Consider the following 16743-nt stretch of genomic DNA (forward strand, 5'->3'; position numbering starts at 1 on the left):
AAAGCTGCAAAAATAACACAATCCGGTCATGTAGCGCAGAGCCCCGTAAGATGTTTTCCAACATCTCATTAAAAGGTGAGGCTGCCTCAGCACAGTGTGTGGCGTGACCCAGTAAAGGTACGCCGAGACTAATAAAGTGCTCACAGAGTGTGAAATTCTAGAGGATAAGTTGCTCATGAATTAAATTCTCTGCTTGCTTTAAAACAAAACGCAACATCAAATGAGTCGTCCTCGATCCTGGTTACCCCCACCTGACCGAGGCCAGGAAAATCTCCACGGCTCTTCGGAGGATCAATACGCCATTCAGCGAATGTGCAAAATGACGGATCGTGTGCAATTATACAAAGCAAGTAAGACAGATATAATTAGGGATACATGTATCAAACATAGCCCTCCACATTTGTTAAAGTTGTGTAAAAATCCTAAAGAATTTCAAATTGATGATTACATCAAAGATAACTTGACTAACATAATAATATTAATTATAAAAAAGAACAAAAGAGCAGAGAAAACAAGTAAAATACCTAATGCTTGATAGAAATTAGAATTTTGGTTGGATGAGCTGTTCAGGTTGAAGCTCATCGGTAATAATTTACACTGAATAATAAACGTTTTATTATACAAATGTAAAAACCAAATATTAGTGTGTAAAATTCATGGTTCTCTCTGGGTACTCTGGCTTCCTCCCAGAGTCCAGAAACATGACTGATCAATTAACTGGTCTCTCTAACTTGTCTTCAGCGATGAGTCAGTGTGTGCATTGTTGTTCTGTGTTACCCGATGATGGACTGGCAACCTGTCCAGAGTGTACCCCAACTAAAAACCAACAGAGGGGTGTGCTCTGGTGGCACAGGGGCAAAGCACGACCCATGTATTGAGGCCTTAGTCCTCGTGGTGGTGGTTGCAGGTTCGATTCCCAGCCTGGCGACATTTTGCCACATGTCTCCCCTCTCTCTCATTACCCCTGTTTCCTGTCGAACTACTTTCAAATAAAGGCCACTAGAGCCAACAAAACCTTTTAAAAAATACTAACAGAGAGTCTGTGGAGGGATTATGGCACTGAGGCCGTCCAACCTCAGAGACTTTGAGCTTACCACCAAACATACATTGTCAATTGTTAAATCTAGAGAACCATGCTCTGGCAATGAAATTCTTCAGTACACATAGAAGATCGTGTTCTGATTAAAGAAACAGAACCAAACCATTTGATTGATTTGCATAAAGCAAAGATAAGGCCAAGGTTCCCTAAGCCAAGCAGTTCTGTACAACACTAGGGATGCTGTGTCATCTGTTGAGAACCGTGCAGAAGTAGAGCCGTATGTTTACAGAGATCATGATTGAGACATTGAAACAGTCACGTCATCTCCAGCAAACCCTTAAACTGTACCCACTCGCTGCCGATGAGATCGTAGGCAAAGTGAATGGAGAAAGATGTGTTTGACATTACGCTAAACCTGGCCCGTCTTCTGTTTCGTTTGATCAGAATTGGACAAAACGTTATCTGAGGGCTCTTTTTCTGGGTCTCCAACTCATTAGTTCTCTCTTCACCCACCTGCCTCCCTCTTGACTTTCAGCTGTCTCTCCTCCCTGCCAGCAGATGTTTGGCATCAAGCAACTTCACATCAATAATGACTTAGAGGGGTTGCTCTTTGCTTTCCTGAATCACAGCACTAAATTCCTTCTTTTACTGTCTGTCTTTGTCCTCCAGTGGCCCGAGCTGCAGGAGGCAAACTGCATGTGCTTCACCTGATTCTCCCTTATGCGTTCGCTCTGGTTTCGCTCCACACTGGTCCTCCTGACTTAAATGTCTTTGCCCCCCTCACTCACGCCACTCACGTAAGTGCTCAAGGTGCTATATTTAGCAGGTCACATTAAAATATCCTTACTGAAAGCCGAAGCCCAGATAAGATCCAGCAGTCACCTCACGTGGATTTTGTGCTACCCTTGAACCTCACCTGCACTCTGCAGGCATGTAGACAAAAAAAAAATATTAAAAGAAAAACACAGAGAAATGACATTTGTTTTAAGTTACTGTAAACAAACATTTAAAATTAGTAGATATGTTTTTGATTTATATTTCAGAAATCCTCCACACCTTTGCAGTTACATTTTGCACATACAGTCTGTTGCAAAAGTAAACGTAACTTTCAAGCTTTTTTATATTTTGTCACATTTTAACCTTTAATGTAGATTATTTTTTTTGGTGGGAACTAATATAATAAAAAGATGCAGTTTTTTAATTTATGATTTAAAATCTTAAAAGTGTATCATAGATATGAACTCAGTGACGTAAATAAAATCTGACTAAATCCTGCTGTTCTATAAAGGCCTTTTAGATTTGTTAGAAAACATTGGGAAAAAAAACTGTCTTTGTTCCTTGATCACAAAGACCAAAGAGCAAAACGGGGAAGTCAGGAAGAATGTTACGGAGAAGTTTAAAGCACAATTATATTGTAAATATCTCAACCTTCGGACATCTTACAGAGCTCAGTTCATTCATCTGGAAATGGAAAGAGTATGGCACAACAGCAAACCTACGACATGGCTGCCCGAGCAGACAGTGTAAATCAGAGAAGCAGCCAAGAGGACAATGGTAAAGCTGGAGGAGTTGCAGAGACTCACACTTCAGGAGGGAGAATCTGCCAACAGAAAACTATTAGTTATGCACTCCAATAATCTGGCCTGTCTTGAAGAAGAAAGCCATTCTTGAGATAAACCCATAAGAGAAGCCGTTTGTAGTTTGAGATAAGCCATGTGGCGGTCACAGGAAGAAGGAAGGTTGGTCAGATGATACAAAAATGTAATATTTTGTAACCTGCATGCAAATCAGGTCAGAGGAAAACTAACAATGTAAAAAAGAAAAAAAAAACTCTCAAAAGTTGAACAATCACAGTTCTCTTCTTCAAACACAAAGCCGAAGAAATATGGACGGAGCTAAATACAAAAGAAAACCTTTTGGAGGCAGCAAAAGACTTTGGGACAATAACGTCTATGATTGGACATTCACCTTTCAGCAGGACATTGACCCACTGCAATACAAACAGAGTTACAAAGTATATATTTAGATAAAGCATATTCATGTGTTGGACTGAAAATCAGCACTTTCTTCTTTGATTTCCAATTTTGACTTCCAATGATTCACTTCCTGCTAAAGAGCCCCCTGGTGGTTGAAGAAAAATCCACATAAAACCCGCACCGGCTTATATGCCACATGGTTCAAAGCGTGGGGGAAAAAGTAGTGGCTTATTGTCCGAAAAATAGGGTACTTACTATTTGAAGTTTAGAGAGTAAACAACATGGTTAAGGCTCTTATTTTGAAGGAAGTTGTCTGAGTTCATTTGCTATTTTAACACAAAAAGTAAAATATATGCTCTACTTTTTCAGACTCTTCCTGTTATCTGGACTTATACCTTCAGCTAAAATGCTGATAGTCCACACTGGTAACAGGTTGAACTAACAAGGCAAACTAACAAGACAAACTGTTTTGTCCCTGTCATTGTTTGTTGGGGAGGAAAACAAAACTGGGCCAAAAAAAGAACTGCGCTGCATGCAGCATACCATAAAAACAATCTTATGATCTTTCTGCTTCGGCAGATCAGTAACACATCCTAACTCTTCATGATATAATATGCCAACACCCCGACCCCACACCGTGACAAGTTTGTGTTTCTCAGGTGGTTAACACTCCATATCATAAAGTGACATGCATTTCTCCTATTTCCTGTTTAACTGCCATGACAAAAAACGAGAACATAAAAATATTCCACACCAAAACAGTGCAAGAATTGCAGGTAATAATAAAATGCCCACTTGTGTTAGGTCAGCAGTAAAAAACAAACAAAAAAAAAAACATATATATATATATATATATAAATATATTGAGGTTACTGTGATAAACTCAAAATATTTCAGTTGCCAGTTTATTACTGTACTACAGGGCTGGACCCCCTTTTACAGGAAGAACGGCTGTAATTCTTTATTTCATAGACTTATGGTTGATAAATAGAAACATTCGCTCTACGTTTTGGTTTATATTCACTCGACAGGATCGTTCAGCATCTGCAGACATCAGTGACCTGAATCACCAGTTCCTCCACCAAGTCCTGAAGGATTGCTCGGGGTGAGTTGTTATTTTAATAAAATAAAGTCTTAGCCGTCTAAAATCAAGTTTTTAGGTAGAAAATTTGACTTTTGGGAACGGCTCTCACTGTATACACATGAGCCCAGCAAAGCCCACCCCGATAGTTACGCTTCATGCAAATCGATTAGCTTCAGCTATATCTTATTTATATCGCTATAAAGTGGATAAAAGCAGCAGCTGTTGAACTACGCTCAGAAGTGTTATCCTGTGCCAGGATGCAGGAAAAATTGAAGGTATGATCAAAGTCTTTGATAGTTTCACCTGAGGCAATTCAGACAAGCCTAAACTTTGAACTGGTGAGTGTCTGCAGAAACTGTTTTTGGCAACCGCCTCATTAAAAGTGGCATTACCCCTGCAACGACCTGGAAGTACAGTGCAGTGGTTGTATCAACAAGACTAAGCTACATCGCCTCACAATCCTTGGCACATTTTGCCATTTCACAACCAGAACTTCATGCATTTATTGTTTTTTCGTGATAGACCAAGAGAAAGTAGTGGGTAATAATTAAAGGAGAATGATAGTTGACTTTTTGTAGTTTTGAACTAATGAACATGCATTTGAATTAATTCACCAACATTTTTCACAGGAACGATAGAGCTGTTAGTGTTTTTGGCTGCCCCATCTTTTCCTCAAGGTCAGGTTTAGTCATAGTCTGAATGGAGACCTTGTGAGTATAGATTTTCAAATCTTCCTACAAAATCTCAATTGGACTTGAATCTTTGACTAGGCCACTCAAACAAGCACATGCTAGCAGCAGGCACAACGGAGAAATTTCTTTAAACTTATACTCCCTCATCATGGAAACCACAGGAAGAAGTTCATATATGCAGCTTTTAAGCTGAAGGCTATCGATCTGGTAGTACAGATTGATAGCCGCTAAGCTCGGCATGAACGAGTCCATGGAGACGGAGGGCTGCGTCCTCAATAGCAGATTTATTAAGGACGGAGCTCTCTGCTGCCCTCTGCTGCATCCTTGTGGAAAACCGAGAGCGGCGGAGATACCAGCGGCTTATACATGTACGTTTCCAGTTTAAAAAAAAACTACAAACAAAAAAAAAACACTCTGTGGGTGCGATTTGTAGTGAGGTGCGCTCTATAGTCCGGAAAATACGGTAATATTTTCAAAAGTTTATTAAAATATCTTACAGTATCGTCTACATTTGCATAAACAACTTTATGAAGGTTGGGGAAATTGTGTGTCAGAGCTGCAGTCTGTAATTCAGAAAACAGTGTGTGATGATGATGATTGAAGAAAATATAAAAAACACTTTAAGGCACCTACTTGTACTACTACTAATGTTGATAATGTAAGTAATAGTGATTATATTTACGTTCAAAACCACAATAATATTAACTAAACACCAACATTTTCATACACCAGAGTGTTGTCATTTTTTAAGTACCGTATTTTCCGCACTGTAAGGCGCACCTAAAAATTTCCTCAAAAGCCAACAGTGCACCTTATAATCCGGTGCGCCTTATATATGGACCAATATTGAGCCACAACAGGTCTAGTAACTACGGTAAGCAGCCGCCGACTTCATTTTCGCCCATAGAAGAAGCAGCACGCGGTGCATGTTGGGATAGTTGTCAGAACGCTGGTTTGTAATCTATTAATAAAGTGACTGACCAATCTACCTACCAAACGTATAGAATCAGGTCGTCTGCAGGTCATGTAGTACCACGTTCTCCATGAACATGCTGTGCGCGAACGGAGAAGGGTCACCATTGTCCGGCCACGCCCCGGCCCAGTCGCGGAAGGCTCTCCTCGCCTACCCGAGTCGGACTGTTTTGTTGACATTCACTTTAGTGCAGCTCCATGTAGTGGGTGCATAACGTAACTCCAGACTCTCCTTCAGCGTCTATTCTATGCACCTTATAATGCGGTGCGCCTTCTAGTGCGGAAACTACGGTATGTATAGATGACGCCCTGCATGTTCTCTGTTAAGTATTGCAGGAGTGTCTACATATAGAAGGACTCACACTCCTTCTGTAGAGTGTGAGTCCAATTTTTTGTTTTTGTTGTGCTCATCTAAAATATTCAAAAGAAACCACAGCTTGAAAAGCTGGAATATCTCAATGCAACTTGACATGCCATTGGCTGGTATTGCAAACAACAGTAACAATATCTAGAACGCTAAAAAGGTTGAGTCAAACTTAAAAAAAGACTAAATTGGTTTACTCATCGCTAAAGCATCGTCTTGACCAACTGGAGTAAATAAAAACAACATAGCTAATGTTTTTAAGTCTTACTTCATGGAGAAAAATATTCAAATTTAAACTCCGTGCTATTGAAATAAATGAAGACGAACCAAAGTTCTAAGAATATTTTTGAAATGGTTGCAAAAAGTGGGAATGTCTATCCAATAAGGCCACAGACTTGTTTGTTTGTTTGAAAAATGTGGATGTGTGACACACCACACAGCCCAGGTGATTGGCAATAAAACCCCTGAGCATCCTAGGAAACAAGATAAGCATGTTTCATTCGGTGGGTCTCAAAAACCACACAGAACAGAGGAGAAGGTAGATAAAAGAGGAACAAAGAAATTAGGAGGAAATTTGGATGGCAGGACTAGACAGATGGACGAACTCACGGAGGAGAGGGAGAAATTGCAGAGTGTAATTGGCTGGAAATAAAGAGCGACAGGATGGAAAGGAGATGCAGAAAAAAAAATGAGAGGAATTATGGGAGAGCTTCTCCTTTTACCCTCTCTCCTCTCGTCCGTTATCAGGCATCTGAGTACTCCATCACTCCAGATCCCATCAAGCTTAAGACAGTTTCACTCTCCCCTCTCTGCCTGTGTCACTCAATCTTCAGCTCAGATTTGGCTGGAGGCTTCAAACCTACATTATGTTTTACTGCACTGGCCTTGTGGGCCACACTGGCAGCTATTTGTGGAACTGTAAGATCACCTCCCTGCACTCCCCGCCTCAAACTACATCACATGATTTAGTTATCGTTAGGATCAGAAGCACAAGATGATGCAGAGGCCTCGACAAGGTGACCCCAGCAGACGCCCGTTTCCACAGCCGGCAAGTCGGAGAAGTGTCAATCAATGAGCTGCTGTGGGGCAATAAACATTTGGGACCTGCGTCTCCAAGCAACCAGCAGAGGCAGATCATAACTAACAGCAGTGTGTTTACTGGTATAAACAGGTGGCAGGATGGCAGACAGTAAGTCTGCAGCAGCTTTGTTTGCTTCTTTATTTTCCGTTATCTCAACTGTGGGTGTAGATTCTTTTATTTGTAGCTTACACTGATTGTTTTTTTCCCTCGAATTTACCAAAAGAATTCATGTCAATATAGTAGAATATTAAAAGTTTCAAAATAGAAACTTGTATAGATTCAGAATGGTATGCTTCACATGTTAATTTATGTTAATTTTGATGATTATGGCTTACGGCTAATAAAACCCAAAAGTTAGCTTCTCAGAAAAATGATTCTGTTTCATAATATCAAAAAGAAAAGGAGTTGTTTAACAGAAATGTTATGTTCTTGTCTCCGCTGTCATCGCGAAGAATGCTGACCTGACAGTTTGCAGCCAGAAACAGACTGCAAAGCTGGCAGTATTGCATAAAAGCATTCGGCGAAAGGTTTACTGGAAGGAAAAGTTGTGGCTTGAAAGACAAAAGGTGCACAACAGTAATAACTTCCACCTTGATAGGATTCACAAGTCTTGCACTGGGATGAGAACAGTGGCCTGGGCCAGCAGCTCCGTCAGTGTGGAGGGGGATAATGCTGTGTAATCCCAGTCTGGTGACTTGCTCCCTCTACCCTGCTGTGCCTATTCAACACAGAGGGGGTGCCATCTCCTTCCAAAGTCAATAGTGATTTCTTGAGCTCTTGTCATTTGCTGGTGTTGGTCACTGAGTTTTATGAAGTGCAAAACCAGGACATTTAGCAGCACTTTACGCTTCCCTCTGCTGACAAACAATATGGAGACATATCATCAGACTGATGCAGGAGACTGGTGAAATAAACTCAATAGTGGGTCAACAATGTTGCTGAATCTCAAAGCATTGCTTATCAGTCTGAAAATTAAAAAATCCAGGTGTCAATCTATCCATCCAGCTATCCATTTTCTTTACACCCTTGTCCCTTAGTGGGGTCGGGAGTTGCTGGTGTCTATCTCCAGCCAACGTTCCGGGCGAGAGGCGGGGTCACCCTGGACAGGCCGCTAGTCTGTCACAGGGCAACACAGAGACACACAGGACACACAACCACTCACACCTAGGGGCAATTTAGAGAGACCTATTAACCTGACAGTCATGTTTTTGGACTGTGGGAGGAAACCGGAGTACCTGGAGAAAACCCACGCATGCACAGGGAGAACATGCAAACTCCATGCAGAAAGACCGGGGCCGGGAATCAAACCCAGAACCTTCTTGCTGCAAGGCAACAGCTCTATCAACTGCGCCACTGTGCAGCCCGGTATCAATCTACTCCTAATATATATAAAAAAAAAACAAAAAACAGAATGAGATGCAACAGCTTTCTGGTTATGAAACTGAGTCAACTTGTTAGATAACAGGGAGATCCAAGCGTGGCGATGCAGACAGTTAACAGAGCAACACACAGCAGCACTACACACAGGAGATCAATACAGGAATGAAAAATGCTCTGACATGGTCAGCTCCCTCACTCTTCCAGTGTTAAATGCCGGTGAGACTCAGCTAAGCATCGGCCTTCAAAGTTATTGATGGTAAGGTATCTGCAGTTTAATGTAAAGCTGCAACTTGCAGATTTTTAACAATTCGGACTGAAACAGAACCCCAAAAGAAATGAAGCACTGACACAAGATTAACAGGACATGCAGCATGGACATAGCAGAAGAGTCCAGCAGTGAACCATGAAAAACAGAAATGGTTAATTAAATTAATTAAACGTGAAATAGTCCAAAACATCTGAAGCATTAAGGGTTCCTCTTACGGGAACAAAGGGGCCAAGCTCATCTCCTGAAAAAAAGCCGCACAACTATAAACAATCTACTCTACACAATGCAGTCAGTTGAGTCATTCAGCGACTTGTCCATCAGGTTACCAGACCAAGTGTCATGATTTGTTACTCCAGAGAATGCATATCCACTGCTCTGGTATCCAGACGCAGCATGCCTGGTAGACTGCTACAGTGGCTTTGGATCAGATTCAATGCGTCTGATGTGTCGCATTGCATTAAGGAATGTAAGGCTTGGATGCATAAATTCAAATTCAATTCAAATTCAAACGTGCTTTGGTTATACCAAAGGGAAATTTAACATTGTCTTAACTCGTATATCCCAAGAATTCTCAAGTGTTGCAGTGGACGGTGATGCTGTGGGCAAGGATTTCTGGCAGCAGCCAGTCCTGCAATGGCTCTGAAGAGACCTCTGACTGAAGGCTGTTAGTGTATGATAGTCTCATAACGATCATGCCACGCTATCAGCTCATTTTCTGGACAGCAGAGGCAACACGCCACAGTAACATGCCAATTGATCAGTTGTTGGCAAGAACTCCATCTAGTCACACGGTTAGAAAGCCAGCCATGTTGGACTTGGGTATATGCTCCTTACCCTCTGCCATAGATGGAAGAAACGGTTTGAACTTTCTCTTTCTCGCTCTTAGGAACCCTCCCCCTGTAACTCCTCAGGGATTTGGGGTCATCCCTGAGGATGCCATAGTTCAGGTGTCATTTGAGTTTTTTGAGATGCTAATGAGCTGCTCCCAGCTGTAGAAACAAAACTATCCAACGTTGAATAAGAGAAAGAAATCTTCCAATTGTGTAGCATCTGACATTGGGGGGAATAACTGTCCACATGTGCAATGCCTCAACCAAAAATATTATGAACAAATGTCTACAAACATAACAAATCAGAACTAACCCTGCAGAGCAACCCTAACATGCTGCCACTATGAGTGGTACAATTCTAGATCCCATTCCCTGAAGCTCTATTTATGGCCAAAGAAAGTTTCAAGATCTGCAGCTGTTGACTGCAGAAAGTTGACAACCTTTACATGTACAGCTCTGTAATTCTACATGGTTGGGATGCCAACATTTCCAACTTCTTCCACTTTTTTAACAACACACATAGCATCTAATGGTACCAAATTGGAATAAAACAGGGAACAAATAAAAACAGGGAGGTTTGTGGTTGTGGCTTGACAAAACGAGGACAAATTTAAGAGGTTAGTGATACCGTTGTTTGGATTAAATTTGTATTTTCTTTCCAAGACTTGATGACTCAGTAACATAACAAAGTGCTTATTCAGCATTATTCACGTGCCTCTGTTTTATTTAAGCAAAAAGGTACACTTGCTGCAGCACTACGACGACTCCAGTAGAAAAACACCAAGGGGCAGAGAATGATCAGACATAGTGCGGGTCACATGGCACCAAAACAAGCTGTGAAACACAAGAAGTTATGAGTTACCAAGTAGCTTTGCTGCCTCAGGTGGGATTGTATGTTTGTACATTTTTTTTATTGAATACATTATCAAACCATGAATATATTATGAATTTTCATTTTTTTCATCTCATTCATATTTAAGGTGCTTTGGAAGGACTAGCTCGATATGATAAGCCTCTGTGTAGACCCACCCACATCGTTGTGAATATTTAGCTGTACAGCAGCAGGACACATGCAAGAAATCAAGCAATAAAAATGAAAGGTAATGCAAACAACACCATTTTCCCCGTGCATCCCAAGCTTAACTTTTTCCTCCAAATGAGAACATGTGAACGACGTGAGACGAGCAAGACGTTTCTCACCGTTGTAGGAGAGGCGAGGTTTGCTGAGACACATGATGAAGTGGACCTCCATCTCATTGGACGCCACAGACTTGGAGCAGACAGGACACTTGAATCCTGGGAAGATAAACAGCGATGTTCAAAAACAAGCACCAGTTTTATCAAATCTGATAACGCGTTACCAATATCCAACCCAAAAGTTTAGATGGCGATTTTAAGATGTCTTTATGTTCCCCAAAAGGCATGTTTAAGATCTGAAAATGATGCACATTTATCTTCTTGTGGGATAATCTGAAGTCCAGGAGCCCCAGTGATGGATTACCCATCAGAAGACCATTTAACTCTGCTGCTCAGGGCTCCAGAATCCCCTCAAATGCCAAACTTTGACAAATTAGGTGTGGAGGCAGCTCTCTGACGGAAATCCCAGTGATGTTTTTGTTGTAAATGCTGCAATACAGACCAGTTTAATGCTTATAACAGCTCATACTAGCTGTATAAAGACTTTGATATCGCAATAATAATTATAAAAACAAGTTGTAGTTTAAAACATTAGATTGTTCAAGTAAAAGAGGGCCAAAAGGTCCCAAAATTAATTTAAAAAAAACAACAAAACACGATATTTACGGGACAGTACAGCCTTTCCTAAACCTGCTGTTTTTTCTTTGTGCTGATTCAAATTTTCGCCTTCCTGATTAAAGTCAACAGGTTTATGAGAATCTAATTATGGAGGTAAGACTGCTGCACATAATCTCATGCCGCTTTACAACTGATATGACAATGGTAGTAATTTTTGTTTTTGAATTAAAATGACTAATTCATGTAGCATATATATAAATATAAAATATAAATATATATATATAATCTTATGTTTTGATGCCACACAGCTGCAAAAATTTTAGTTTTTATGCTTGATGTAGTCATACTTTGAGAAACTCCTTCACACTGGTATAAAGGACTGAAAGTTTTTTTTTAAATCAAAGAGAGTCATGGTTTGGACACTAAGGGAGAGCCTAAAGTCACTTTTAATCTGTTTTTACATGAATTTTGGAGCAAACTACTATTCCTCTGGTTCCTACAAGCAAAGTAAGCAGCAGACTGGATTCTGGCTAACAGGGAAAACAACCCACATCAATCAACATGTAGCTAAACATTCATTACATAGCTAATTTTTTTGTTGCAATAGATTATTTCAGTGTCAGTGGTAATTGCGGTTACATTTTTGTTTTTAAGTAAAAGCAATGAGATCATGTTACACATTTTTGTTCTTGTTTTTTTTACTCAAGCTTTTGATTCCATATGAGCCCTATTTAAATCACACATATCCACAGTCCTTCATTCTCGATTATAATAAGTGATTTTTAAAGTATAAAGCACTGAACTGTGTATATTTGCCCGCTTTTATTCCATGCTTTCACATACTCTCCCCTCTCTTGATTGTTTTGCAATGCTGGAGCCGCCTCAGCAGACTCCTCCTGTGCTGTTTAGATGGGGCCCATTTGGCCTAATGATATTAGTTAAACACATAACAGATAATTAGATCATCCACTGGGCCACATGAGTCTAGTTTGCTTACAGCTGAAAACAAACAAGTTCTCTGAAAAAGAGGAGCCCAAATAAAAATGCTTTCGCTGGCTTTGTTGTCAGTCAGATCTTTTTTATTTTTACAAGATCTGCATGTTGAACATTGTTCTTCAGTGCCATTTTTACTTATTTAATGATTGAGGTTTTATCTGCTTTAATTTATTTTTTCTTAGTGTTAATTGAAGTCACACGTGTTTCTCAGGTCTGATCTCCCCCCATGTTTGACTGTTAGAAGGAAACCAAAAGATCCTAAAAGTATTGAGCTCCACTTTTACTATTTTGTGTTTAACACCAACATGAGTTAATCTAAGTGATGGGAAACACACTGAGATAAGGGTGGGAATAAATTTGAAGGTAAGACCATCTAATTTCACTCACTTCTGATTTTTTTGCGGTCAGTGAAGCACGCGTCCCATACATTGACCATGTCCTTCAAAAAGTCCTGAAGTTGTTCTGGGGTCTTTCATCAGCTCTTAGATTAGTAGATGACTTTGTCCTGGAGTAATTTCAGAAGGCTGGCCACTCCTGGGAAGGTTCAACCCTTCTACATATTTTCTCTGTGTGTGGATAAAGGCTCTCAGTGTGATTCACTAGAGTCCAAAATCTTTAGAAATGGCTTTGAAGCTCTTCTTGGCAGTAATCAGGCCTAGGTCTAGATTACAAAACTGAATTCAGCTTTCCAAATATGTGGTGAGTCACATTTAAATCACGATTTACCAGGAAATGAAATAATCTTGCACATGGCTGGTGTAGATAAGTGTATCTCTTAGTGAATAAAATAACAAAAATTTTATTTTTTTGCAGTTACTTTGTTGATCTTTGATGATTTGAAACATAAAAATTAACAACAGAAACACGTCTTCATGGTGCTGTAGATGTTTCACTCAGGATGCAGGTTGTGCTTTTAGATTATAACGATTCTATTTTACCCTTAAAAATCTTTGAAAAAACTTGAGAATATTAACCAAGTCCATGAGTTGAACGTTTATATATATATTTTTTATAGCTCTATGTGAAATTTTATTGCATTTGAGGAATTGTGTGCCTTTGAGATTTTATCCTCTGCATGTCGCCCTCACTTAAAATCCTCAAAAAGTTGTTTTATAGTAAAAATCGGTCCGTATCAGCAGTTTCACGCGAGGCCTTATGTTTTATAAACCCTCGCATTGTTTGCTAAGAAAACTGCTTCGGTACATAAAACTGTTCGAGGTACAGTAGTTTGACAAATTGTAACGTTACCCAGAAATGAATTCAGTGTATGCAGTACATTCTATGGCAGCTGACCCACTTTTCCCTTGGCTGCTATTTTCAGATGATCCAAGGGGACGAGCAGGGAAGGAAAAAAAAAACATGGAGAAAATGAGAGAAAAAGATGTAGAAAAGGAAGGTGAAAGAGCCGAGCTGTTTGGAAGAGAAATAAAGGGTTATGATGCTCCGTCCAGGAGGAATCGAGCTGAGGTTTCAGCTGAGCAGAGCACCACAGATCCTCCAGGACGTTTCACATTCAAGCAGCACATAAGGTCAGATAGGGACAAAAATAAATCACAGGACGGGATCATAAATTAATTATACTGGTGCTTATGTGAGAATGTGCCTGTGGATGTGTGTGCAGGCCTGTGCTTGGCCGGTAACTGTATTATACGCTCTGCGGATTCAGTTTAGGTCAAAAAGAGACATATTTCTCAAATATAGCCCTCTGCTGTGGTCTGCAGCTTATTCACTCTTAATGCTACGCAGCACTTTTAAGACTAACTTCTCACTAATGGCAACAACAACAACATAGAAACAGAAATCATCCTGAGCCGAAATGAACATTTAAAAGAGCCCAGTGTATTTGGATGAAATTCGAAATTCAAAGGAATGAGCAGCATGGTACAGAAAGTGCTGACCCACACGAAAGCCGTCTTAGGTATGCCTATAATCTGCACCTTTGCAGAGATGCACTATTTGAGTTGAAAAGTGCAACATATTGAAATAGGTTTGCACCACTTAAAAATTCTTGCACAGTTTTTTGAAAACCAGACAAGGTCCATAGAGCCACTGCACTGGAGCTCAGGAGAGAGATTTGTAGAATTTAACACTGATTTTCAGATAGGACTTCTGTACAAATATGAATGACGTGTGTGCATTGCAGTTGTTAATAAGTTACTATAGTTTCTGGCCAAGGGCAGCACAGTTTAGAGGGGTGAAAAATAATCAGTAATTTTTCCACAAAACACCTCGTGTTTACAGTAACTGAGGAACTCCTACAGCTGAAGTTGGTACCTGATTCAGAGCTAAATTAAGGAACTAGTTTGGTGTTTTAAAGGTATTTAGGAAAGGTTTGACAATCTTAACATGCAGCAGCATTAGCGCCAGCTAATCGAATATTAGCTGATGCTAAACCAGCATCAGTGCAGTTGTAATTGCAACATTTAGTTTCAGTCTGTGATGACATTTTTTTGTTTGGTTTGTAGAACTGCACAGCTGATAAGTCTGGAAGACAGTAATAAAAGGAAATACATTTTCTGATACAGCTGCAGAAAGTCACAATTAGAAAGTCTTTAAAATCTGGAACATAAAAGGTTGAAACTGTGAACACTAAATTTGTAAAAAAAAAAAAAAAAAAAAAATCTCTGCATAGGAAAATAAAATGGCCTGCTGTAACTTGTTTTTAGACACAAAAGGTAAAATGCAATTGTTTTAAAATGCAAAAAAAGAAAGAATGCCAGTTCATTCCTTTGCACTGCTGTAGTGTAGCTGCTGTATAAATCTCCATTCATGAATTGAGCGTGGGTCCTGGAACTAAGCTGATTGTTGTGTTATCATGTTTTCGCTCAGGTGTGCCATGTTTTAGTGATGAAAAAAACAGCGAATCAAAGTTGCAGGGAAAAAGCAGCGCTTTGCTGCGATATTAACATTCAGTGAGGAGCGAGGATCAAAGCTTGATAATGACTCATGTGTAAAATCTGCTGTTGGACTTCCAGATTGGATTTCCCAACAGCTGGCTCTTTGCAGGCATGGGAGCATCTTACTGAATCATGATTGCAGCAGCCACGCCTGATTGGTCAAATTAAATTCAAGGTGACTCCTTATACACTGACACAGAAGTGCTTTAATGTGCATCAAGTGTGAAGACCAAATTAGAAAATCACTATGGGTCTGACTGTAGTTACTGTGGAGATATGATGATGATGAATGGAAACACTTTAGTGCAAAAAGCTTTAGTGCAATGGCAGTTGTGGCTATAAAACCAGTGTCCATTTTATTTTTCTGTATTTATTTCAACACCAGAAAAGCCTTTGACAGGCTCCTCATTAAATCGGTGAAGCCTCTCTTGCTTCCAGTAGAGGCGAGCTTAAGTCTATAACCAAAGGTTGAAAACATGCCGCCTTCATGAGGAAAAACAGATAAAAGACTGAAGCATATTGATTCTGACCAGTCAGACCAGTCAGTCATACATAAAGCTACTAAATCAGTGCCAACAATACGACTGATGTGGTGATTATTACGTTCACATGAAGAAATGAAAGCAAGCTGCAGAACAACAATCTTGATCAAATTTCACAGCAACGCGACTTTAAAGTGAGCGAGAGAAATATTTAACAGGGACGTTTTCAAAGACGTGTTGCCTTTGAACCATTCTGGGAAGCTTTCAAACTAGACAGTGGTTCTGGAAGGTTTCATAACAAATGTCACTTCAGTCAACACCAAGGTTTCCAGGAAACACAATCTGGACATACATCTTAAAACAGTTTAGACTAACAGAACCACAATATATTGTTGGTAAGAGAAAGTTTTAAAAAAAAGCATTGTCATGGAATGATCAGCTGAAGGAAAGGAAACAACTTATCAATGCAAATAATAACTGTACTCAGAAATTAACACATCCCATGTTAAAGTAGGAAAATCTAACAAAGAGAGCGAAGAAATTAGAATTTCAAGAGGGAAAATCAGAGACTAATAAACTTACTTACAGCTGTTAGTCTGGATTTCTTGCAGCATGTATCTTTTTCAACCTTTCCCACAGACTGTACTATACAACCTTCATGACCAACCCTGTTAAAGAAATCGCCTGTCCATGAAAAAAACACTCCGTTGTCCTACGCTATTTGCTTCATACAGAAGATCTGGGCTCTCAGCTGCTGAGAAATGATTGCTTCCTGGAGGCGTGAACTGCGTTAAGGTTTTCAGTTTGACTCAGTTGCTAAAGTTTGCCCGTGACTAACTAATGCGTCGGTTTAATGCTAAGAAGCTTACCAAAAATTGTTTGCCCTGTAAACAACCATCCTCCACTGCAAATAGAGAAGTGCTGATC

The 16743-nt window shown here is 39.9% G+C and overlaps 1 protein-coding gene across 1 annotated transcript in view; it reads right to left on the bottom strand.

Moving 5' to 3' along the window:
* Positions 1-16743, bottom strand: part of znrf1 (zinc and ring finger 1) — a 45622-nt gene that overhangs the window by 5874 nt on the left and 23005 nt on the right. Inside the window, exon 2 of the mRNA XM_008411757.3 lies at positions 10887-10982. Within this exon, the coding sequence (XP_008409979.1) occupies positions 10887-10982 (96 nt within the window). The remainder of the gene's footprint in view (positions 1-10886; positions 10983-16743) is intronic.

This window comes from Poecilia reticulata, chromosome 6, assembly GCF_904066995.2.
Source record: "Poecilia reticulata chromosome 6, P_reticulata-male-v2, whole genome shotgun sequence".
NCBI classification, from domain to species: Eukaryota; Metazoa; Chordata; class Actinopteri; order Cyprinodontiformes; family Poeciliidae; genus Poecilia; species Poecilia reticulata.